The following is a 24,831-nucleotide window of genomic DNA, read 5'->3' as shown; positions in this document are numbered from 1 at the left end:
AAGAGGAAGAAGAAAAAGGTAAAGATACAAATTGTGAACAACAAACATGCATCTATCAACAAGTGAATCTAAGAACCAAGTGAATAAATAATCTGATGTACAGAATGAACTGGTGATTATAATGAATCAGGGACATAGAAAGGGAATGGACTGACTATTCTTGGGGGGGAAAGGGGAATGGGAGATGCGGGAAGAAACTGGACAAAAATCGTGCACCTATGGATGAGGACAGTGGGTGGGGAGTGAGGGCGGAGGGTGGGGCGGGAACTGGGAGGAGGGGAGTTATGGGGGGGAAAAAAAGAGGAACAAATGTAACCTCAATAATAAAGATTTAATTAAAAAAAAAAAAATAAAAAAATAAAGATTCATAACCTATTTTTGTGCCAAATAATAAAAAAAAAAAAAAAAAAAAAATAAAAAAAAAAAAAAAAAAAAAAAAAAAAAGAGTCATAAATGAACATAAAATGTTCATGAATCAGTTCATGAAGTAAAAACTTACCTGGCCTATTTGCAAATGAATTTCCTTTACAGCATTTGACAAGGATCCTATAATTTCCTTTATGTGAATGAGATGAGTTTCTTCAATGTCTTGAAATTTCTGAGTAACAAATATAAAAAGTAACATATGAAATAGGTATACACACATACACATATATACTAAAATCAAAAGATCTTTTAGAAGTTATCTCTACACAGCTAACCAAATTTAGCAAGTTACTCATTATGTAATATTTAGCAATGCTTCTAGACAAATGGGTTTAGTAAACATACTGAAATACAGCAGAGAAAAGTTAACTTTTTGTTGTGCCATTTCTCAGGTAAACATGAACTTTTTCAGTTTGAAGATAACACAAATTAAAATCTATTATCATGGTCAGAAAATAAGAAGACCCAGAAGATATGGGTGTCTGTCATAAAAACCAAGGGAGAAGTGTTTCAAAAACTGAAAAACTGCAGTTTACTTCTAAACACTTTACAATCTAGCCCACAGGCTCTCAAAATGTCTTTCGAATCCTCAAAAATGTTAATATGTAGTCTTCAAAAGATATTCTGTGGTCAAATAAATTTGGGAAGTCTATAAACTCTTTCTTAGCAGTTCTCAACTGAAGGCGGGGATACGTCAGATCACCAGGGGAATGTTTTCAAACTACAAAACACACAGATCCTCCACTACTACCTGGGGGTGGGGGTGGAAAGAGGTGAGAATGTTGTTTGGAAAAAATCCCCAGGTTATTCTTGTATTTATTCCCCAATAAGAAAACTAATGCTAGACTTGGCTTCATAATAAACATTAAAAAGTCTGAAAACTATTGCATAACAAAATTTGTTTTATTTTGCCTAACCCAGTGTTTTCCAAAATTTTTTGACCAAACCACCCTGTTTGTCTTTCTTCATCTCTGAATATCTATTAATATCTCACAGAACAATATTCCTCAAAACAGGATTTGGGAAATGCTGAACTAGCCATTTTCAAACAAAATACATTTGTTAAGTATTATGCACTAAGCAAAATAAGCCAGAGAAATCACATGATCGCATTCATATGTGGAATCTAATGAACAAAATAATCTGATGAACAAAATTTCAGAGGGAAGGGGGGGAGGGGGGAGATTAACTGGGGAACTTATATGCATACTAGAGAACCCCCGCCGAACCCTGGCGGAAGCTGTGCGGAGTAGCCGCTGGGCCCCGCCTCCACTGTGCGCGAGCAGCCATCTTGTGACAGCGTGAGGGCATCACGGCGTGAGGGTGTGAGGATCACCTAGGCTTTTATTAGTAAGATATGCATAGCCCATGGACACAGCAATAGTATGGTGAATCAGGCTTGGGGGCGGAGTGGATGGGGTCAATGGGAAAACAACAACAACAAAAAGGGAAGCATCTGTAATACTTCCAACAATAAAGATAAATTTAAAAAAATAATAAACACACTAAAAAATACATTTGTCATTTCCATGCACAAGCCTGATTGATTACCCTTCCTGACCCTCTCCCCTCCTAAATTAAATCAGTTTTAAGAACTAGGTCTAAATGCTTCAGTTTTTTTCCTCTGGTTAGTTTATCAAATTAAATTCCATCACCCCATATTTAATATCTAGTTTTCTTCAACACTGAATTCCATGATCAAAAATCAATAAGCCAAATGATCATGTCCATATTTGTGTTAAGCTTCTGAACTTAAAAAAAAAGTGCAATTACAGTTTGGGCAATAATACAATAAAAAAAAGTGCAATTATAGTTTGGGCAATAATACAATAATACAAACACTTCAATCAGTTTTATTCATGAGAAATAACAGAGTTAGAGTGCTTATTTTGACTAATTTTGAACAAAATTAGAATGAGAATACCAACAGTGCAAGATCCTGAATTAGTCTTAAGAACTGAGGAATATTCAGCAGGAGCATGATTCTACTTTATGTTCATATTATAAAAAGTCACCCTCAAATTTCTGTAACTTAATGAACCAGAGATTGTCTCATAGATAGGTAGACCAAAATCCAGGAAAGCTTGGTCAAAACTGCATATGATGACCCCTAATTCCAAGAAAATTGTGCTACCTTTTCAGTCTCTTTTGAAACAGCTACAGTGAATAAGGCAGATCCTTAATTATTTAGAAAAATCTTGAGCATGAAACCACACACAAACTCAACACATGATTCAAATGCAATTCTGAAACTGTGCTGCGTTTTCTTGGTGGGTAGATACTGCTAAATATCCTCAAAATTAGTGACTGCTAAACTCAGAGCAATTCAGCAATGTATTTGAATATAAATAAATGAACTTTCTTAAACAAATGAGATTTTTTTTTCCTTTCAAATTCACTGTTTGTATGTACTGTTATACTAGAGATATCTACAGAGAAGCATTCTAATTCTAAAACCTTACTCTGGGGGTGCTGCTTAAACAAATCTCAGTGTCCTTGAACTAGCCATCAAACTGTTAAAACAAAATCTCCATAGTGTTTCAAGTTTTTCAAGTGTCATTAACTGACAGTGGTAAAAAGCATAAACACAAAGAGAAGTCACATTTTTAATCATGCTTACTCTCACCGCAAATGAAAAAAATTAAATCACAAATACTCCAAGTACATTCTAACCTTTTTCACCCCAGGGACTCAATTTCCTTCCCCACTAGTAAATATAGGTCCTGCCACCCAAATTTGATACTCATTAGACTGACAGGTCCTTTCCTACTGGGATTTAAGTCAACCACTTGGGCTGGAACAAAAGGAAAGTGGAGATGTACAATAATTCTTTTCACTTCTAAATAACCCAAATTAAAGTCTACTGTCTATTAACAAACAATAGTTAATCTATTCTGCTAGTGTAAGAGAGAGAGAGAGAGAGAGAGAGAGAGGGAGAGAGAGAGAGAGAGAGCGCATTAGCACAGTATACCATCATCTTTATTTAAGAGCAGATAAAGATAAGGAGAGAAAAAAATGAATGCTAAAAATAGTTTTATAGCCCAGTAGGGGGTGTGCAGGAGGCAGCCATTAATGATTCTCTCTCATCATAGATGTTTCTATCTCTCCCTCTCTGAAATCAATAAATATATTTAATAAAAATAAATAAATAAATAAGGCCCTAACTGGTTTGGCTCAGTGGATAGAGCGTCAGCCTGCAGACTCAAGGGTCCCAGGTTCGATTCCAGTCAAGGGCATGTACCTTGGTTGCAGGCACATCCCCAGTAGGGAGTGTGCAGGAGGCAGCTGATCGATGTTTCTAACTCTCTATCCCTCTCCCTTCCTCTCTGTAAAAAATCAATAAAATACATTTTTTTTAAAAAGAAAAGGAATACTTTTATAAAGTACTATAAACAAAAAACCCTGATTCTAGCAAATTCTAATTCCTGTTTTTTCAAACAAATAATTGAAAGGCAAATATTTTCAGATAGGAACTAGTCATTTTAATACAAAATTAACAAATCAACAATAATTGCCTTATAAATGAGTGTTCTGATTTAGAAGACAAAAGGGCACTTGCTGAAGTCTACAATGATCTTAGTTGCTATAGAAATTAAAACTTTTTATCTCACTAGAATTAGAGCCTCAACTTAACACAACTAACTATAAACCCTCCTTGAAATATCATCATTTCCCAACTGCCATGATATTATACTTCCCAGTTTTCTTCCTTCTCTGGCTTCTCCTACTTGGGTTTCAGCATCTCTTCCTCCATCAAATTGTCAATGATGAATCTCTCAGAGTGTGGGTGGCCCTTTCTTCTCCCACACTCTGTCCAAAGGTGATGTCATTATGGCTTTGTGTGCTGACAAGCCCCTATTTTATACAGGCTCACAATCCTTTTATTCAAAACCTCTGGGACCAGGTGTTTGGGAATTCAACATTTTGGATTTTTTAAATAAAGATAATATGATGCTATTACCATATATTTCATAATACTACCAGCAGGATCTGCAGTGGCATCTGTTTATCAAAAACATTAGTATTTCTTTTTTTTTTTTTCTTTTTTTTTTTTAATATATTTTATTGATTTTTTACAGAGAGGAAGGGAGAGAGATAGAGAGTTAGAAACATCGATGCGAGAGAAACATCGATCAGCTGCCTCCTGCACATCTCCCACTGGGGATGTGCCCGCAACCCAGGTACATGCCCTTGACCGGAATCGAACCCGGGACCCTTGAGTCCGCAGGCCGACGCTCTATCCACTGAGCCAAACCGGTTTCGGCAAAAACATTAGTATTTCTAAAAGAAAACACATACATTTAGTCTAAGTAATATAAATAAAGAGTATAGAAACAGCCTCACATCAGTTTAAGTCAAGTTTTGCTGCAAAATGAGTTATAGAAAAACGCTTTTTGTTTTCAGAGCTTTTGGAATCCAGCTTACTTAGGTCCTCCAAAACTGCCCGTTTGTTGTCTCCACTTAGGTAGGCTGTTCAAAACTGAACATCTGGTCCCCTCTGACTCCTCAAACTAACAACAGTTCTTCATCTAGTCTTTCCCATTCATCTCTACCCATACAGACTTACAAGCCAACACTCAGAAGAGATCTTGATCTCTCTAGAATTCTTCCATCCACCCCACTCCTGCCATCTCCAAATGCATTCACTTCTCACATTCTCCAAGGCCACCACATTGGCCCTCATCCTTCTCATCTCACTATTAACTGCCTTCTAAACTGGACTTTTTTTTTTTTTTCAATGATTTTTTGTCTCATAGGCAGGGATGTAGAACAACAGAATTTTATTTTTTTAAATATTTTTATTGCTTTCAGAGAGGAAGGGAGAGGGAGAGCTGATTCTCCTTTGTCCTCACTATAATCTATTCTTCACAAAACTGCCAGAATTATCTTTTAAAATTCAGACCAGACCATGTCACATACTTGCATACTACCCTCCAATGTCTTCAAATTACTCTTAGAGGAAAACCAAACCCTTACTTAAGCCTGGTCTTTGCCTATGTTCTCCCTAACCTCATGCCTCACCATCATCTCTCCTTACTCAGTTTTAGCAAGCATTTTACACTTTATATAATGTGACAGCCCTTTTACATCTCTGGGTCTTCATACCTATATGGTCTCAAATGCCTGGAACACTCTGGCCCTAGAATGAGTCTCTTACTTATTCTTCATCTCAGTTTTAAATGTCACTTCCCCAAAAAATGCCTTTCCTAACTCCCTACTCCAGATTCGGTTAACTTTTATTATTCTATCTCATGGAAGCCTATTCTTTTCCCTTATAACACTGTAATAATTTATAACTTTATATTTAGGCATGTATTTAAGGTCTGCCTCCCTCCTCTATACTTGTTTTATTTAAGTAGATACAGTATACACCCAGCACAGTGCCCACAACAGGGTAAGTAAAGATGGATGTATGTATGCCTACACACAAGCAAGCCTTTGGTTTCTGATATGTGAGTCCTTCACCACTCCCAATGAGAAGACTCCCTAGAGTCCAAAAAGTCAGATTTTGTTAAGTCCTTCTTTCACTTATTGAGTGCCTATCATCATCTGAAAACTGTTTTAAGTGCTGAGGAAATAGCAGTGAACAAGTCAATACCTGCTCTCACAGAACTTACATTTTTGTAGAAGACAAAATTTTAAAAAAATATATATTTTTTTACATACACACACACACACATATGCAGGTATGCGTGTATCACCATGTTTCTAGCCCCTCAGACATGATGACTAAGAATAATGTTCTAAGAAGAGCATTCCTCCACCATCCTCAGTATCAGAGTGATGATGATGCAGCTGATCCATGATGAACAAGTAGCACAACAAATAAATCCTTGCTACTGTAAGTCACTGAGATTTGGAGGGGGGGGGCGGGGGGGGTTCTTTGTTACCTCAGCATACCCAGCCTATCCTGACTAATACAACAAATAAAATTCATGGTATGTTATATAATGAAAGGTGCTATGGGGTGGGGCGGTGGGGGGATACGTAAGAGGACAAGAGGGTGGGGATGGAAGTTTTAGGAATGATTCATAAAAGGCACCCATCTTAAACCTAGGCCTTTAATTAGGCTCTAAGAACAACAAATCAAATATAATTACCCCAAGCTTATGGAAAACAGACATTTTTTTATTGCCTGTCTTCTCTCGCTAAAATGGAAGTTTTATGAAAGCAGAGAGTTTTGTTTTGTTAACTGCTATATCCTCAGCACCTCAGCACAAAGTCATTTCCAGTTTTCTTCTTAAGCAGAAGTCAATTTTAAAATCTATATATAAGGCCTGGCTTCATCATTTACCAATGTCCTCATTTTCCCCAATTCTCTTTAAATAGCCTCTTCTGAATAATCCATTATATTATAATTATTGCATCTTGGTCCTCAATCTCCAAAACAAAATGTCTATTTTTAAAACAGCATTATTAAAACATTGAGAATGTGCATTTTAACATTTCTAGTACTAAAAAAGTATATGACAGAAAAATTATATTTAATCAATATACATAAATATCCTATCTTAGATTTAAAGCCTTAAAAATACCAACCTGAGCTGTTTCTGTCATTTTCTGTTCAAAATCAGCTTTTGCTAATGCATATTTTTCCACGTAGAGTTTATAGGTATCTGTAGCTTTCTTAGATTTAACAGCTGCCTGTAACAAAACAAAAACATTCTGAACTACAAAATTACCTTTCTTCTTTCTTGATATAAGTTAAAATGAAATAACAATTTAATGCATGTTAAGGGATGAGGCAATTTTAGAAGGTAATTGTACTGGGAACATGTTTTTTTTTTTTAAAGCAAGAAACATCTCTCATAGGAAACAACCAAACACCAATACTATATTAAGTAAAAACAACTTTCTAAATAGTACATATGCTTAGTAATACCATAAATTCTTAGAATAAAATTACAGAAACTAAATGTCCTAGTAGTAACATACTTGACCACTTTTGTAAAGTCATTACTAAAAGGGAAGTTGGGGCATTTGTTCTTAAATGAGGAAATTATGGTTTAAAAAGCAATAGCTACATTTCTTCTCATAAATAAAAGATGGGTTTTAACAGATTACCTATTGATAATAAAATAAATTTTACATCTTATTCATTGTATTCATTAGAACATTGTAAATAAATTTACTGATATACTACCAAAAATGTTTCTGCTTAAGTGCCTATAATTTTTATAATAAAGTCCTATGAAGCAAATATAGACATATAAAATAAGTACTTAGTCACATTTCACAAATATGAGTGCTTTCTAAATGGTGTTTTATAAAAATAAAGGTTTGTGAGTAAGGGTAAGACACATACTATGTCATAATAGTATTTGTTTTCAAATTTACCAAAGGAAAAATTATTCAAAGATCTATGCACACTTTTTTTAAGCTACATTCATGCTAATAATAAGCTTATTATAGCCCTGGCTGGGTGACTCAGTTGCTGAAGCATCGTCCTGTATACCAAAAAGGTTTCAGGTTCTATTCCTGGCCAGGGTTCATGTGGGAGACAACCCACTGATGTCTCTTTCACATCGATGTTTCTCTCTCTCCCCACCCCCCTTCCTCTCTCTCTAAAAATCAATGAAAACATATCCTCTGGTGAGGATTAAAATAATGATAATAATCTATTATAGGGCAAAATAAATTATTTACTTAGACTTGGATTTGAATATATCTAAATCAGAGACCCACTACACATCTAGTATGACATCACCTCTGAGGAGAACAATCAGAAAAAAGCACCCTTCCTCTGAGCTGTCGACCCCACCAAGGCAAGTGAACCACAGGCTGTATTTCAGCCACCAACTCACAACCTTTGGACACAACTATATGCTACAGCTTTGCTCAAAATGTTAACTAAAAATAAATCCCTTCATTTCATCTAAATTATTACCTTATATTAAACCTTTTCTGGTTTATATCAAGGCTCAATCATTTCTTTAAGAGTAATCCCTAGTTACCATGTATTTTTCAAATGGTCCCTACACACACACACACACACACACACACACACACACACACACACGAGCAGTATTTAGCCCAGAAGTATTTTAACTCTCCAAAAAGTTTCAACTAATTTAGCTAGGAAACTTTTGCATTAATGACATGAACACCATATCAATTCACTGTTTGATGTGTATGTTACAGTATATACTATAGGTAAATGTTCCCATAGTTCACTTTTTAAAAATATGTTTATTGATTTCAGAGAGGAAGGAAGAGAGAGATAGAAACATCAATGATGAGAATCATTGACTGGCTGCCTCCTGCATGCCCCCTATTGGGGATCCAGCCCAAACCGGAGCATGTGTACTGACTGGGAATCAAACCTTCGACCTCCTAGTTCATAGGTCAACTCTCAACCACTGAGTGACACCAGCTGGGCTGTAGCTCATAATTTTTTAAGTAATTTTTTTTTGAAATGTCAACTTTTTATTGCATCTTGCTCATAGTCTTTTATAAATTTTTGGAAAAAATTAAATATTACACAGACAAATGCAGCCCCATTTCTTTCCCAGTCTCATTCCCTCCATTTGTTCTGCAAAGGTAATTCCATTCATGTGGCTTAGTGTTTACTGTTCCCATGCTTATCTATAATAAAAGTGTAATATGCTTATTAGACCGGACGTCCTTCTGGACTATCTTCCAGACGAAGCCTGGGCTGTGAGGGAAGCCCAGGTCCCGGGTGCCAGAGGGAAGCCGGTGCCGGCAGCTGGGGGAAGGAAGGCCTACTCTTGCACTAATTTTGTGCATCGGGCCTCTAGCAAATAAATAAAAAGGGTTTTCTGACAAAGAACCCTTACATTAAAGACTATGTCAAAGGCATCAAAATTTACATATTCTTCCCCCAACATTATACTTTTCAGATGTACCCATTCAGGTCATTCTAGCTTTTTTTTTTTTTTTTTTTTTTTTTTTTTTACTTTCGTAATAGAAATTTTAGCACACACACAAATAAAGGGTAATAACTCCCATGAACCTAACTTCAAGATTCTATCCATTCCTCCCCCTCTAGTATTTTTTCTTTTGCTAGAGTATTTTAATTCCCGTATCTATCAGTTTACCCTTTTACTTATTTTACCCATTTATTTAAACTGCTGAATAATCTCATTATATGAAACATTCTCCTCCTGCCGAACATTATAGTTGTCTTACGTAAGATTTTTTCCCCAACCTGACAACCTATTTATAATTAAAGAAATTTAATTTATTTATATGTATATGGTTACTTATATATTTAAACTTATTTCTAACAACTTATTTTGAGTTTTCTTTACTTTGCTTTCTATTTCCTTTTGTCTCTTCTTATTGATAAATTTTAATATCCTCTTCTCTTTGTTGATTTAGGAGATGTATTATTATACTTATTTTAGTAGATACACTTAATGTACATATTTGGCTACGACTAAATCTAATATACCATTAACAGTAAAGCACACCATTAATTGTGTACCACTAAAATAAAAACATTCTGTCAATTAAACCATGAAATAATGCTTTCTTATAACTTAAAATTTTATTTTATACTTATTCAAAGAGCTATTTTAGACTTACTTTGAGGTAAATTTTTATTCTATACTACTCCTATACGTAGAATAAGAAGGAAAGGAAAATGAATCATTTGAGATACTCCTAAATCTTCATACTCAGGTTCTGACTCAATTATTTTCCAATTCAGGGATCACTGATATCTGTTTTTCCTCACATATTATCCTCTACATCATCAAGAGCAAAAGTGTTCCACTATATCTCCAGACTTTCTTTTAAACACTGGAGCTTACATTTTCTTGATCTTACCAAAAGGTCTCAACAAAAGGTTTTACACAACAATCAGAATTATTCCTTCCTCAACTGGTCTTAAAATGATGTGTTAACTGAGGCATCAAAGTAATGCAGTTGCCCAATCATGTTGCCTGGCATAACAACTAAGTTCTCATGGGCAATGAAACTACACCACAAATGCCACATTAACAACAGTGATTATATGATACCATTGACTGAAAATGCATTCTGATTTCAGAGATGTGAGGGGAAAAAAATATCTGGTAGCTTTTAATAACCTTTTTCTCTGGTGTCTAGGTCTAAATTTAACTTTAACATGCTTAATACCAAAAATGTACTTAAATCTGAGGCCTCTTGAATTTCTTCCAATTCTGAAAAATTCTCAGCTGTTATATTCAAACACTACCTGCCCACCATTCTTCCATTTTTTCCTTTTGAATTCCATATTAGATGAATGTTAGTAATCTTTATTTCTCTGTATTATGCTGGGTGGATTCCTGCAGTAATATCATCAAAATTCTCTTTGCCTATATCAAGTCCAGTTTGTCTTCTCTATACCTTTTTTTTTATTTCAATAGCACATTTTTCAGTTCCAAGTTTTATAATTAGCTATTTTCCTATCTAGTAGATCTTATTTCATTATGCTTTTTCTAGTTTTTTAATCTTCTTTAACATCTCTATATATAAAAGCCCAGCGACCGGAACAGTGGAATGACTGGAACAACTGGTCACTATGACTCACACTGCAGCGGCCAACCTGCCCAATGGAGGCCCCGATTGGCTCCCCCAACTGCCCACGGCCCCTCCCCCGGCTGACCCCGTGCCCAATCGCCCCCCCATCAGGGGCATGGCTGGCCAACCTCCCACAGCTGCCCACCCCCCCGCAAGCCCAGCCCAATGCCCTTATCAGGGTGGGCCAGCAGACCCTACCCATGCACGAATTTGTGCACTGGGCCTCTAGTATGTTTATACTGACTTACCTCTTTGAATCTCGACACACATAAATGTTTTTGCTCATCTGTTTTATAAATTTAAATATCATCTGGAGTGCATTCTTATTCCAATTGTTAAATTTATTGGTGTCTGTCTTAGTATTAGATTTCTTAGATGTGCTCTAAAATTTGGTTGTTTACTCATTTCAAATGGGAGGTTTCTTGTTTTTTCCCGCCTCTTCTCTCCCTAAAAGTCCTGCTGGACAACTCCATAGAATACAATGTAAATGGTACCTCCTAGAATTGTGTTATGTTCTATCCTTATGCTCACCCATTCCCATCCAGCAGTTTTCAAGTTTACTATCAGCAAAGCCCAGTTTACTATCAGTCTTATAAAAGTCATTTTTCGCCCTAAGCGGTTTGGCTCAGTGGATAGAGCGTTGGCCTGCGGACTGAAAGGTCCCAGGTTCGATTCTGGTCAAGGGCATGTACCTTGGTTGTGGGCACATCCCGGGTGGGAGGTGTGCAGGAGGCAGCTGATCAATGTGTCTCTCTCACTGATGTTTCTAACTCTCTATCCCTCTCCCTTCCTCTCTGTAAAAAATCAATGAAATATATTCTTTCAAAAAAAGTCATTTTTCATTACTTCCCCAGAAGAATACTGGGGATATGGCCAAAGTAGTCATGAATTGATTACTTGGCTTGACTGAACCACAGTCAGAACTGTATGCCCCAAACCCCAACTTCCAATAAAGCTTTAGCCCTAGTTAGCAGCCCAAGAGCCTTTTTTCTTCCCTACCTATAGTTTGATACAGTGAGTGGAGCTCTTGTGATTATCTTTTTTTTCTGATCTTTCTTCGATCAAAACTCAGTGCATGTTAGAAAAAACAGCACAGAAAGACTGTGGCTTCAGTTCAACCTGACAATGTCAGAGTTCATCACTATCAGTCTTGAATTAATCCTAATGGTCAGACTAATTATCAGGACAGTCAATTACTCTTTCCTACTTTTCCTTATTCCAGATCACAGCCTGAAAGTGATTGTCGCTAAAGTCCCTGGAGATGTCCTATCAATGGAAAGCATACAGCAGTAATAGGAAAATACAGACACCAATAACACCACCCAGGATGTGCGAGTCTCACCACTTGAAAAGGTTGATTCGCTGGACCAGGCTGTTCACAGCAGAAAAATGACTGGTCAAAGTGTTCATTTTGCTCTGAATCTACTACAACATTCTACTCTGTAAAGTCATATTTTCTTTTGTTGCCATAGCAATGCTTATTGTCTTTTCTATTAGACAACCTTAGTTTTGAAAGTAATCATGTTCTTTCAAAAATAGTTGTTTATGGTATATTTCACAAAACTAGAATATTCCAAAAATTGATGTGGAACCACAAAGGACCCCAAATAGCCACAACAATCTTTATAAAGAAGAACAAAGTTGGAGGACTCACGCCGCCTGATATCAAACTACCAGTACACTACAAGGCTCTAGTAATCAAAACATCATGGTAATGGCATAAAAACAGACATATAGATCAATGGAAAAGAATAGAGAGCCCAGAAATAAACCCATGCCATCAGTCAATTAATATTTGACAAAGGAGGCAAAAACATACAATGGGCTAAAGATAGTGTATTCAATAAATGGTGTTGGGAAAATTGGACAGATACATGCAAAAAAATGAACTTGACTACCTTCTTATACCAGATACAAGAATAGACTCGACATGAAATAAAGACTTAAATGTCAGACTCAAAACCATAAAAATCCTAGAAGAAAACATAGGCAGTAAAATCTCAGGCATTTCTCATAGCAATATTTTTTCTGACCTCCTTGGGCAAGGGAAACAAAGGGAAAAAAATAAACAAAAGGAACTACACCAAACTAAAAAGTTTTTGCATAGCAAAGGAAACCAACAAAATGAAAAGACAACCCACTGAATGGGATAACATATTCACCGATAATATCTCTGATAAAGGGTTAATATCAAGAACTATTCAGGCCTTTCTCCAATGAGGACATACAGATGGACAATAGACATATGAAAAGATTCTCAACATCTCTATCATCAGATAAATGACAATTAAAACCACAATGAGATGTAGCCTCACACCTGTTAGAATGGCTATCATCAATAAATCAACCAACAACAAGTGTTGGGGAGAATGTAGAGAAAAGGGAGCCCTCATGCACTGTTGGGAATGCAGATTGGTGCAGCCACTGTGTAAAGTAGTATGGAGTAACCTCAAAATATTAAAAATGGAATTGCTTTATGACCTAGCAATTCCACTTCTGGGATTTATCTGAAGAAACCTGAAATACTAATTTGAAAGACTACATGCACCCCTATGTTCACTGCAGTATAATTTATAACTAGAGGCCCGATGCATGAAATTCATGCAAGAGTAGGCCTTCCTTCCCCCACCTGCCGGCACCGGCTTCCCTCTGGCACCCAGGACACAGGCTTCCCTCACAGCCCCAGCTTTGTCCGGCAGGTTGTCTGGAAGGACATCCAGTCTAATTAGCATATTATGCTTTTATTATTATAGATAGCCAAGATTTGGAAGCAGGTCAAATATCCATCAGTAAATGAGTGGATAAAAAAGCAGTCATGCCCAGCCAGTGTGGCTCAGTGATTGAGGGATGATCCATGAACCAAGAGGTCATGGTTTGATTCCCCGTCAGGGCACATGCCTGGGTTGTGGGCTCAATCCCCAGTAGGGGGGATGCAGGAGGCAGCTGACTGATGATTCTTTTTCATCATTGATGTTTCCATCTCCCTCTCCTTTCCTGTCTCTGAAATCAATTTTTAAAAAAAGCAGTCATGCATTTATAAAACAGACTACTCAGCCATAAAAAAGAAGGAAATCTTACCCTTTGCGACAGCATGGATAGATCTAGAGAGCATTATGTTAAGTGAAATAAGCCAATCAGAGAAAGACAAGTACCATATAATTTCACTCATGTGGAATCTAATGAACCAAGAAGCAAACTAGAATAGAGAAAGACTCATAGAGAGCAGGCTAACAACTGGAGTGAGGGCGGGTGGGGGAGGAGACAGGTGTTCCAGGGGTTTGGTGGTAGGGGGTGGAGAGATTGAGCAAAAAAGAGAGAAAAAAACTCATGAACATGGACAACAGTGTGGTGACTGCCAAGGGTAAGAAGGATGGTGAGAGGTAGAGGAGGGTACAGAAGGGATAAATGATGATGGAAAGAGGCTTGACTTGGGGTGGTAAACACACAATACAGTGTACAGATGATGTGTTGTGGAACTATGCACCTGAAACCTGTATAGTTTGTTAACCAGAAATAAACCCATGCCGTTAGTCAATTAATAACCAATAAATTCGATAAAAAGGAAAAAAAATATATATATATATATAAATTTTTTTAAATAGTTGTTTTTCTGTTTACTCCAGACCCACTTTTATATGACTCAATATCCTTTTGTACTAATCCCATGAGATTCTCCCTTTCCCATACTGCCATAAAGTTTGCTTTGGTTTTATGGAATTCATATGTATAATCCTGCAATACCTATGTCGCTGTAATGCATGCATCAGTGCTGCATTCAAGGAGGGGACAGCCACACTGTTGGTGTATTCTATCATTTTATCTTTTATTCCTGTAAGACTTGCCAAAAAGCTATTTAATCTCAATTGCCATTGTTTCAAACATTGTCTTGGCTTGATCCATTTAAAAAGGGTGTTGTGTCAGAGCTATACCCGCGTGTCTTCCATCTCGGACACGGCTGTGACTGTAACTTGTAACCAGTTTCAGGTCAAGTTCATTTTCCAGCTGTTGAGCCTGTTTCCTGAGATCTTCCCAGTAATTGCTGGTCCTTGTGATTATCTTAAATATGGAACATTTAGTCCTCCTTTACCACACAAAAGCCAAAATCCACTGCCTAACTTATTTTAGGACTTTGAGTCCGACAAGCCTGCATAATAAATCTCTACATGCCACCTCAGGTTTCTGTTCCATTTTTGGTTCACAGAGGTAGTATTCTTTTTGGACCCTGTTATTTGTTTTGTTTTACATTTTATTCATAATTGCTGTCTGAAATTGAGGGTACTTTAAAACTGCGAACTTACTATGCCTCATCTTTCTCCCTCTCCCAATTTTTATTTATTGCACAACATTAAAGGAAATATATTAACCCAAATTCTATCAACTCTTTTGATTTTTCAATATTCTCTCCTAGTTTCTGCCCAAGTATGCACACTTTTGTAATTATTATAATTGTAATATGGTTAAAATTTTTACGGATATTTCAAAACTTTACAAAGCTTTTAAAATTATCGCTCCCTATGGCTCATTCCTAATAGAAACTATACCACATCAAACAAATGAATGGTTAAACTGTTTTAAAAGGAGGGGAAAAAACTACTTTCAATTAAAACATGAGTGGGGAAAGGGTTGTGGTTTACCACAATACTACATAAATGTACTCAAAGTCAGCAATTGACCACAACCTGTATTTAAAGCTTATCTTCAAGTATCTATGCCTTTCTTGCTTCAAAAAGTTTTACCTCATTGTTAAAACTTATACCAAGCAGTATCTCATCAATTATCTTTTATAAATATATCCTGTAAAGTGTTACAGACAAAAAGAAATCATTCCTTTTTATGTATTTGCTAATCTATTTACCATGCACAACATATTTTGTAAGTCTACCTGTTTCATTCAGGTATATCACTAATACCCAGAGGTACTGTGTCTTCATCTTAAATCTGAGATCATTCTTGAATATTAAATGCATTCTTGTATATGACAGTACTTTGAAACCACAGAGGATTTATTTTTATTATAATTACCTTTTCTATTTCTCTTTGTGTAGCTCCTTCCTTTTTCAAACGTTCTTGTTCTACACACTTGGCATTGTAATTTTCCTTGGATTTCTGGAGGGCCTGAGTTATGCTCTGAATGGTTTGAACAGCTTCCAGAGTTCCTGCAACTTCTTCTTTAGTCTGTTTGGTATGAAATGATTCATCAAAAACGATCAAGCTGTAAAGCACTCAATATCTGACCAATTAATCCTTCATCGAGAAAAAATTGATACCTTTTTATGAGACTTTACTTGTTCTTCTCCATACTTCTGAACTTCCTTTATTAATTCTTGTAGTTTTCTAACAAGATCCAAGTGACAATTAGCTAATTTCTCTGTAGATGTTTTGAACACATCCCATACTGGTGCAAATGTTCTAAGGAAAAGAAAATATGGGAATAATTTACTAAAAGAAAAAAAATTTAAGGCTCCAAAATAGAACCAATGGAATTAATAATGTTACATTTAGCAATTTTAATTAGGTAAAAGATAAAAAATTAAACGTCTGCCTTGGCCGGCTGCTCAGTGGTCAGAGTGTCGGCCTGTAGACTGAAGGGTCTCAGGTTCGATTTCCAGTCAAGGGCATGTTCCTCGGTTGCAGGCTCCATCCCCAGCCCGGGTCAAGGACACATGCAGGAGGCAATCAATAGATGTGTCTCTCTCAAATCAATGTTTCTCTCTCCCTCCCCCTCTTCCTTCTTCCCCTCTACTTTCTCTTAAAAAAAAAAAAAAAAAAAAAAAAACTCCAGGTGAGGATTCAAAAAAATTTTAAATACTTCATCAGAAATAAAAGTTCCTTTGAATTTAAACATGGAAAAGTTAAAACTTGCACATGAATTTTTAGTATCATCATTAATAATTATATAAGAACTAGAGGCCCAATGCACAAAATTTGTGCATGGGTAGGGTCCCTAGCAGCTTCTAGGGCCTTCCTTCATTCCGCGCCGCCCCCTGGTGGTCTGCGTACCTCATAGCAAGTGATCGAACTCACGGTCTCCCGGTTGAACTCCCGAGGGGACATTTTGCATATTAGGCTTTTATATATATAGAAGATTATTTTAAAACTATTATCTGAAACCTTTTAAGGATCATTATATCTGTGTACTTCAACAAACACTAAGAGAGTCCCCTTTTTACTACATAGTTCAAGATGCATGACATACTTTCCTACCAGCTTTTCTCAATATTGATAGTTTAATATTTTCAGCAGGTTCAAGTACTTCCAAGAATTACTTACTATGTTATAATAACTTAGATACTACTTAGAATGCCAATGTTAAATTTGGTCAATAGAGAATGATCTAAGAATAATTTTACCCTATAATTTCCTCAGGTACTCCCTACGATATTTTCAACAGTATCTGCTTTATGACAAAATTTCTAATTAATAAAACAAAGCAAATAGCAGCACTGATTACTAAGTCAAGAGAACAGAGAAAGAAATTACTTATCCTAATATGTACTCTGTGCCAATTATTACATTTCCTACCCAGTAGAAAAGCTAACTAACAATGTTCATTTTAAGCAATAGTAAAGAAGTTTAAAGCAGCTTATTAAAATACTTAGGATTGGCCCTAGCCAATTTGGCTCAATGGATAGAGCGTCGACCTGTGGACTAAAGGGTCCAGGGTTCGATTCTAGTCAAGGGCACATGCCCAGGTTGTGGGCTTGATCCCCAGTAGGGGACGTGCAGGAGGCAGCCGATCAATGATTCTCTCTCATCACTGATATTTCAATCTCTCTCTCCCTTTCCCTTCCTCTCTGAAATCAATAAATATATACTTTAAAAAGAAAACACTTAGGATTGTTCTGATTAGATATCATTTCACACTTTAAAATCTCATCAGCCCTAAATCTGGCAAGTAGATGGAAAATTTCAAAAGAAAAAAAAAAGACACTAGAACAATCCACTCCCAACAGCTTCAAAAGACTTGTGCATCACTTCATGTAAACCTGATACATGATGATAGTCTAGATTTCACAAAGCAGGTAAGATAGGAGTGTCCCTTTACTTTACCAAAGGATTCTTTACAGAGAAAAGCAGTTCAACATAAGATTTCTTTAAATATAGGTTTCTTTAAGGAATTTCAAATATTATTATTCCATTTACAAAAGTTAGATATATACAACTTTTTTCTGGTTAAATAATACACATGAATCTATATAACAAAAGCCTAAGCAACCGTTACGGTGGAACGACCAGAATGACCGGTCGCTATGATGCGCACTGACCACCAGGGGACAGACACTCAAGGAAGCTGCCCCCTGCTGGTGGTCAGTGCGCTCCCACAGGGAGAGCACCGCTCAGCCAGAAGCCAGGCTCACAGCTGGCAAGCGCAGCGGCAGTGGCGAGAGCCTCTCCCGCCTCCACAGCAGCACTAAAGAGAAGTGAGCCAAGTGGTAAGGAGCAGTGAGCAGGTGGGCAGTAAGGAGCGAGGGATCCTGGATTGCGAGAGGGATGTCTGACTGCTGGCTTAGGCCCGATCTCCTGGGAGACCAGGAGTTCGATTGCTTGCTATAATGTGCGCTGGCCACCAGGGGCAGTGCAGAATGAAGAAAGGCTGGCAGCTGGGAGCTGTGGGAAGCCCTAGCCAGCAGCCAGAAGGCCCCAATCCGCCCTGATCGCCAACCAGGCCTAAGGACCCTACCCATGCATGAATTTCGTGCACTGGGCCTCTAGTAGTTATATCCTATCTAATAATAGACAAACATGGTAATTGACTGTACCTTCACTACACCTCCCATTGGCTAATCAGCAGGATATGCAAATTAACCACCAGCAAAGATGGCAGTTAATTTGCATATGTAGGCTCCACTGGAAGCCTGACAGCCCGGGGCTGGTGGAGCAGCGAGGCCTGACGTTTCCAGGCCGGCGGAGCAGCAAGGCCTGACATTTCCTGGGCCGGCAGAGCAGCGAGGCCTCACAGCTCCGGGCCGGCAGAGCAGCGAGGCCTCACAGCTCCGGTGCTGGTGGAGCAGGGAGGCCTGACATTTCCTGGGCCGGCAGAGCAGCGAGGCCTCACAGCGAAGCCTGATGTTTCCGGGGCCGGCGGAGCAGCGAAGCCTCATGGTCCTGGGGCCGGCGATCCAGCCAGAACTTGGCCAGAGCGAAGGCCTGGGCCCCGGGTGCCGGAGGCAAACCGGTGCCAGCAGCCAGGGGAAAGGAAGGCCTATTGCACGAATCTCTTCGTGCAACAGGCCTCTAGTATATGTGTGTGTGTGTGTGTGTGTGTGTATATATATATATGTCAGCACTTATATAATGGACAGTGTCACTACCGTGTGGATGAACTGAAGAGTACAACTCCTCTTTATCCAGGCCACAGTCAGATTTTTATTTAAACTCATTCAATGACTCTGAGAATACTTTCATAAAATAGTCGTTCTTAACCAGTTTTTTGAATTGCAAAACCATATGTCAATCTGGTATAGACCCTCTTCATCAGAAATGAGTTAATAAGACCTACCCAAAACTTTACAGTAAATTTCAGGGGATTCACAGATGCATCAGAAACCCATATACAGAGGAATCTTTTACTAAATATCACTATAAAAATCTTTATAAATGTTACACAAATTATTTTCACATCTGAGCTAAAATACCTCTCCCCAAACTTTAGATAACTAAATCAGATTAAGTATTCCTTCCAGAGTTGTTATGTTTCAAATTATACAATTATTCTTCCCAGAGTTGTTATGGCTATGAACACATCTCATTTTAAACATATTTTTATTAGTTATCATTTTCCAAAGAATACATTTCTTCAATACAAATTCTTAAAAGATTTAATGCCCTGACCAGTTTGGCTCAGTGGATAGAGCGTTGGCCTGCGGACTCAAGGGTCGCAGGTTCGATTCTGGTCAAGGGCATGTACCTTGGTTGCGGGCACATCCCCAGTAGGGAGTGTGCAGGAGGCAGCTGATCAATGTTTCTCTGTCATCGATGTTTCTAACTCTCTATCCCTCTCCCTTCCTCTCTGTAAAAAATCAATAAAATGTATCAAAAAAAAAGATTTAATGATAGTCTATAAATAATCAAACATTTTAAACAAATTTTAACATTTCAATCATTTAATTGAGTTTTTAAAGCTCACTATGTAGAATTTAAATGAAGCTAGAGAAAAAATGAACCTACAGAAAACTAGAATAACATGCATTTACACTTAATATTTATAATGTCCAAATTATACTACTGAATGACTATGCCATTTAATAAAGGGCAAAAAATAAGTTTTACATACTTTGTATTCAGTAATTCAACAAGCTCAAGTATATTTTCAATCAAGTCAATAAATAAGTACATTATATATTTTACATTTATGAGCTATTATATCCTCAATGAAATCTAATATTCTGAAGAACTTTGCCTAAATCAGCATTAAAAAAGAGTTCTCCAAAGAAATTAACTCACCCAAGTTGTGAATAATTGCTTGCAGATTTTGCTAGTTTTGTCATTGACCTGAAGTACGCCTCTTCTATTGTGGCTCTATTAAATAAAATTTCCAAAATAAATAAATAAATAAATAAATAAATAAATAAATAAATAAATAAAATTTCCATATTATAATATTTCCTTTAATTACCAAACACATAGCAAAATTATCAAAATACAATTAAAACTGTAGAAACAAAAAGATAATTCCAAGTATATGCTAAAAATAAGTATGTGGTCATGAATTTCTGGCCCTTTGTGCACATCTACTTAAAGAATTAATCTGGTATAGAACTAAAATAATTTATATTTCCAGGGAAACTTACATGAAGTCACCACTCTTTTTACCTTTAGTACCAATGGTTATTTAAACAGGAAATGCAAGAGTGCTGCTTCTTGTATTTTTCTCTCTCTATGTAAACTGGTTGTGTGAAAGTCATTTGTTTTTAATACCTACTTAGTGTACTTAATATAGTTTATTTTCAACATTGTGATTTCATTATTATACACATTTACTAGAATAAGAGATTAATAACAGTCTTTTGCACAATACTAAATATTAATTATTAGCATGTCTGAAATCCTGAACTTCAAGGTTTAATCTATTTTGTGATTAAATCTAAAACACAAACAAGTATTTCCTACTGTAATACTGTCTTATATAACTACTGTTCAGCTTATAGGATTTTAGGCTTAAAAAAAAAGATCACCCCTAGCTGGTTTGCTCAGTGAATAGAGCGTCGGCCTGCGGACTAAAGGGTCGTAGGTTCCATTCTGGTCACGGGCACATACACGGGTTACGGGCTCGATCCCCGGTGTGGGGCAGGCAGGAGGCAGCCGATCAGTGGTTCTTTCTCATCATGGATGTTTCTCTCTCTCCCTCTCCCGTGCTCTCTGAAATCAATAAAAATATATTTTTTAAAAAAAGATCAACCAAAGCCATTAAAAGCATGAGGTAAAAAATTTTTTCCCATAGACACATAACCTACATATACAACATATGAGACAGTATTTGTTGTATATATTGGCCTTCTTCACACTACAAAGCTTTAAGTTCCATCTTACCTCTGTAATTACCCTGTCCCTTCTCAATCTGTGCTACCCTTAACAGCGAACAGCCTACAACCACCACTGCCCTTCCATTTACTTTGATAGGTTGAACTAACTTCCTGCTTTTAATGTTCAAATCCAGCTCTCCACACTGCTCTTGCATCAAATCATGTTTATTATCTAAATGCCTCAAGCACAACTCTACTTAAAGTATCTTGAGCACCTCAAACTCAGATTATCCAAACTAAGCTTATCTTCAAACTCTTCCCCTACCCCACACCCATAACAGGACAACAAAAAAGGAACTATTCACAGTATCTGCCTCTCACTGCTGACATTGTGACTGTTTTTTGCTCCTTAAATTTTTTATCCTTTTAATAAACTATATTACAAAGATAGTACTTTGATCATCTAAAAAGGTAATACAGAAAGAAATATTAATATCTTAATGGATAAGTTTTAACAGCAAGAAATAAGAAGTGGTTCAATTTCCAGAAATAGTGAATTGATACAAAAACCTCCCAATAAGGAAAACTAGAAAAACACAGAGGAAGAGGTGTGTGACTAAAAGGCATCCGAGAACTAAAGAGACAGTTAAGAATCAGTGGGCCAAGATCCAAGTGAAGAATATCCAGAGAAGTGAGTCAGATATGTAGGGCAGCTTTTCCCTTGGGGGCATCTAGAAGAGGCAGCTAAAACTAAGTGGAACAGCGCTTTTCACAGCCTCACAGGGCAAGGGAGACAAAACTATAGATTGAGACCTGCCAAGGTGGGAATTATGGGAAATTCCAAATCCTTAAAATTGAGACTTCAAGAGTAAGGATGAACCATAAATAAGCAAAACCTCAAAGGGACTGCAACCCATATCTTTTCAAATCCTGATACTGGATCCTACATGACGTTTATACACATTCATAAAACCACAGGCACATCCTATATCAGTGATGGCGAATCTATGACATGCATGTCAGAGGTGACACGCAAACTCATTTTTTTGGTTGATTTTTCTTTGTTAAATGGCATTTAAATATATAAAATAAATATCAAAAATATAAGTCTTTGTTTTACTATGGTTGCAAATATCAAAAAATTTCTATATGTGACATGGCACCAGAGTTAAGTTAGGGTTTTTCCAAAATGCTGACACGCCGAGCTCAAAAGGTTTGCCATCACTGTCCTATATAATATCCTATATAATAAAGAGCTAATATGCTAATTAGACTGAACAGCAGAACGACCTTCCGGACAAAGCCGGGGCTGTGAGGGCCGGCCAAGGCAGCCAGGGCTCCGAAAGCTGAGCCTCTTGCATGAATTTCGTGCATTGGGCCTCTAGTAGGAGACAAGACATGATTAACAAAACCCAACAGGAACAAACTGGCAGTGTTCTAAAAGCTGAGATGAAAAAACTTAGACCTTATGAGTTTATGTATTATGTTTAAGGAGATAGTAGATTAAATCAAAAATTTCCATAGAGAACTAGAAATCATTTTTTAAAAGTGGAGGAAACCAGCTCTGTCTGCCGTCTAAAGATACAGAGAGAAGGTAGTGATCTGCAAGCTGGGAAGAGAGCTCCCACCAGATATCAAACCCTGTTATAACATAGAGTTTAGACTTCCCAGACTCCAGAACTGTGAGAAAATAAATTTGTTTAAAAAAAAAGTGGAGGAAACCATAGCAAATTTGAACAAAGATATAAATTCCACATCTGAAAAAAGTTATGTCAATGGATGAGGTTTAACAGCAAATTCAATACACTGTAGGGAGAATTAGTAAACTAGAAGACAGGTAAGAATAATCTCCTGGAATAAAGTTAAAAGAGACAAAAGAATGTAAAAATAAAGGAAAAGAACACAGCAAAAAGTCTAACATATGTGTAAAAAGGGAATGGATGTGTCAGAAGAAATGTCTATAGAGATAAAAATGTGGAGTATTTTCCAAAATTGACAAGATATCAAAACACAGATCCATGTAGCCCAACGAACCTTGAGAGAATAAATAAAACGATATCTGCACCTAGTCACACATTAGTAAAACTACAGAAAATCAATGACAAAAAAGTAAACCGCAAAACTATAAAACACTCAGAGGATAACAAAGGAAAAAACCTATCTGTGATGTCTTTTTAGATACAACACCAAAGACATGACCTGTGAAAGAAATCATTATTAAGGTGGACTTCATTAAAATGTAAACTTCTACTCTGTGAAAGATAATGTCAAGAAAATGAGAAGAGCCCTGGCTGGTTTGGCTCAGTGGATATAGAGCATTAGAAAATTCTTTATCCTATACATATGCATACTCTATGACCTGGCAATTCTACTGCAGGGTATACAACTAATATAAATATATATGTGTATATGTACACCAAGACATATGTGCAAGAATATTCAAAGCACCCTAGCCGGTTTGGCTCAGTGAATAGAGCGTCGGCCTGTTAACTGAGGGTCCTGGGTTCGATTCCGGTCAAGGGCACATGCCCGGGTTGTGGGCTCGATCCCCAGTGGAAGGCATGTAGGAGGCAGCCTATCAATGATTCTCTCTCATCACTGATGTTTCTATCTCTCTCTCCTTCTCCCTTCCTCTCTGAAATAAAAAAAAAAATATTTTTTAAAAGAATATTCAAAGCAATATTATCTACAAGAGCAAAAAACTGAAAACAATCCAAATTTCTGTAAACAGTGGCAATTACATTTTGACATATTTATACAATTTGATATTAAATAGTACTATAAATGAATTATACTAAACTCAATACAAATGAATCTCACAAACAGTGCTGAGTAACAGGACTCAGACAAAAAATACCTATATATGATTAAATTGATATACTTAACACAAAGTTCAAAAAATAGGTACAACTTCCTTGACAGATGAATGAACAAATTGTGGTATATCCATACATAGAATACTATTCAACAACAAAAAAGAATGAATTATTAACACACATGCAACAACATGGATGAATCTCAAAATAATTTTTTTTCTTTTTTTGTTAATCCTCACCTGAGGATACTTTTTCATTGATTTTGAGAGAATGGAAGGGAGAGAGACAGAGAAAGAGAAGTATCGATGTGATAGAGACACGTGTATTGGTTGCCTCTCACACAGGCTCTGGCCAGTCCTGTACTTTCTTTCTCATTAACTCTTTCAAGAAATATGAGTATCTAGATGTGCATCCAAAGTACGTGCCCTTGACTGGAATCAAACCCGGACCCTTTGGTCCGTGGGCCAACGCTCTATTCACTGAGCCGAACAGGCTAGGGCTCAAAATAATTATACTGAGTCAAAGTACCAGACAACAGAATATATCTTGCATGATGCAATTTACACTGATAATACAAACTAACCTAAGTGTCAGAAGCAAATGTAGGGTTAAAAAAA

The 24,831-nt window shown here is 36.9% G+C and overlaps 1 protein-coding gene and 1 pseudogene across 2 annotated transcripts in view; both read right to left on the bottom strand.

The window, feature by feature from the left end:
* Positions 1–24,831, bottom strand: part of FCHO2 (FCH domain only 2) — a 105,945-nt gene that overhangs the window by 69,880 nt on the left and 11,234 nt on the right. For both annotated transcript variants that reach the window (XM_014549582.1, XM_005858013.2), the window contains exons 3-7: positions 20,380–20,454; positions 16,203–16,344; positions 15,958–16,110; positions 6,967–7,071; positions 500–598 (exon numbers count right to left, since the gene is read on the bottom strand). In XM_014549582.1, the coding sequence (XP_014405068.1) occupies positions 500–598; positions 6,967–7,071; positions 15,958–16,110; positions 16,203–16,344; positions 20,380–20,454 (574 nt within the window). The remainder of the gene's footprint in view (positions 1–499; positions 599–6,966; positions 7,072–15,957; positions 16,111–16,202; positions 16,345–20,379; positions 20,455–24,831) is intronic.
* LOC102256133 lies at positions 11,774–15,353 on the bottom strand (annotated as a pseudogene).

This window comes from Myotis brandtii, unplaced genomic scaffold, assembly GCF_000412655.1.
Source record: "Myotis brandtii unplaced genomic scaffold, ASM41265v1 scaffold115, whole genome shotgun sequence".
NCBI classification, from domain to species: Eukaryota; Metazoa; Chordata; class Mammalia; order Chiroptera; family Vespertilionidae; genus Myotis; species Myotis brandtii.
The sequence above is the reverse complement of the archived record's forward strand: the minus strand, read 5'-3'. Positions and strand labels throughout refer to the sequence as shown.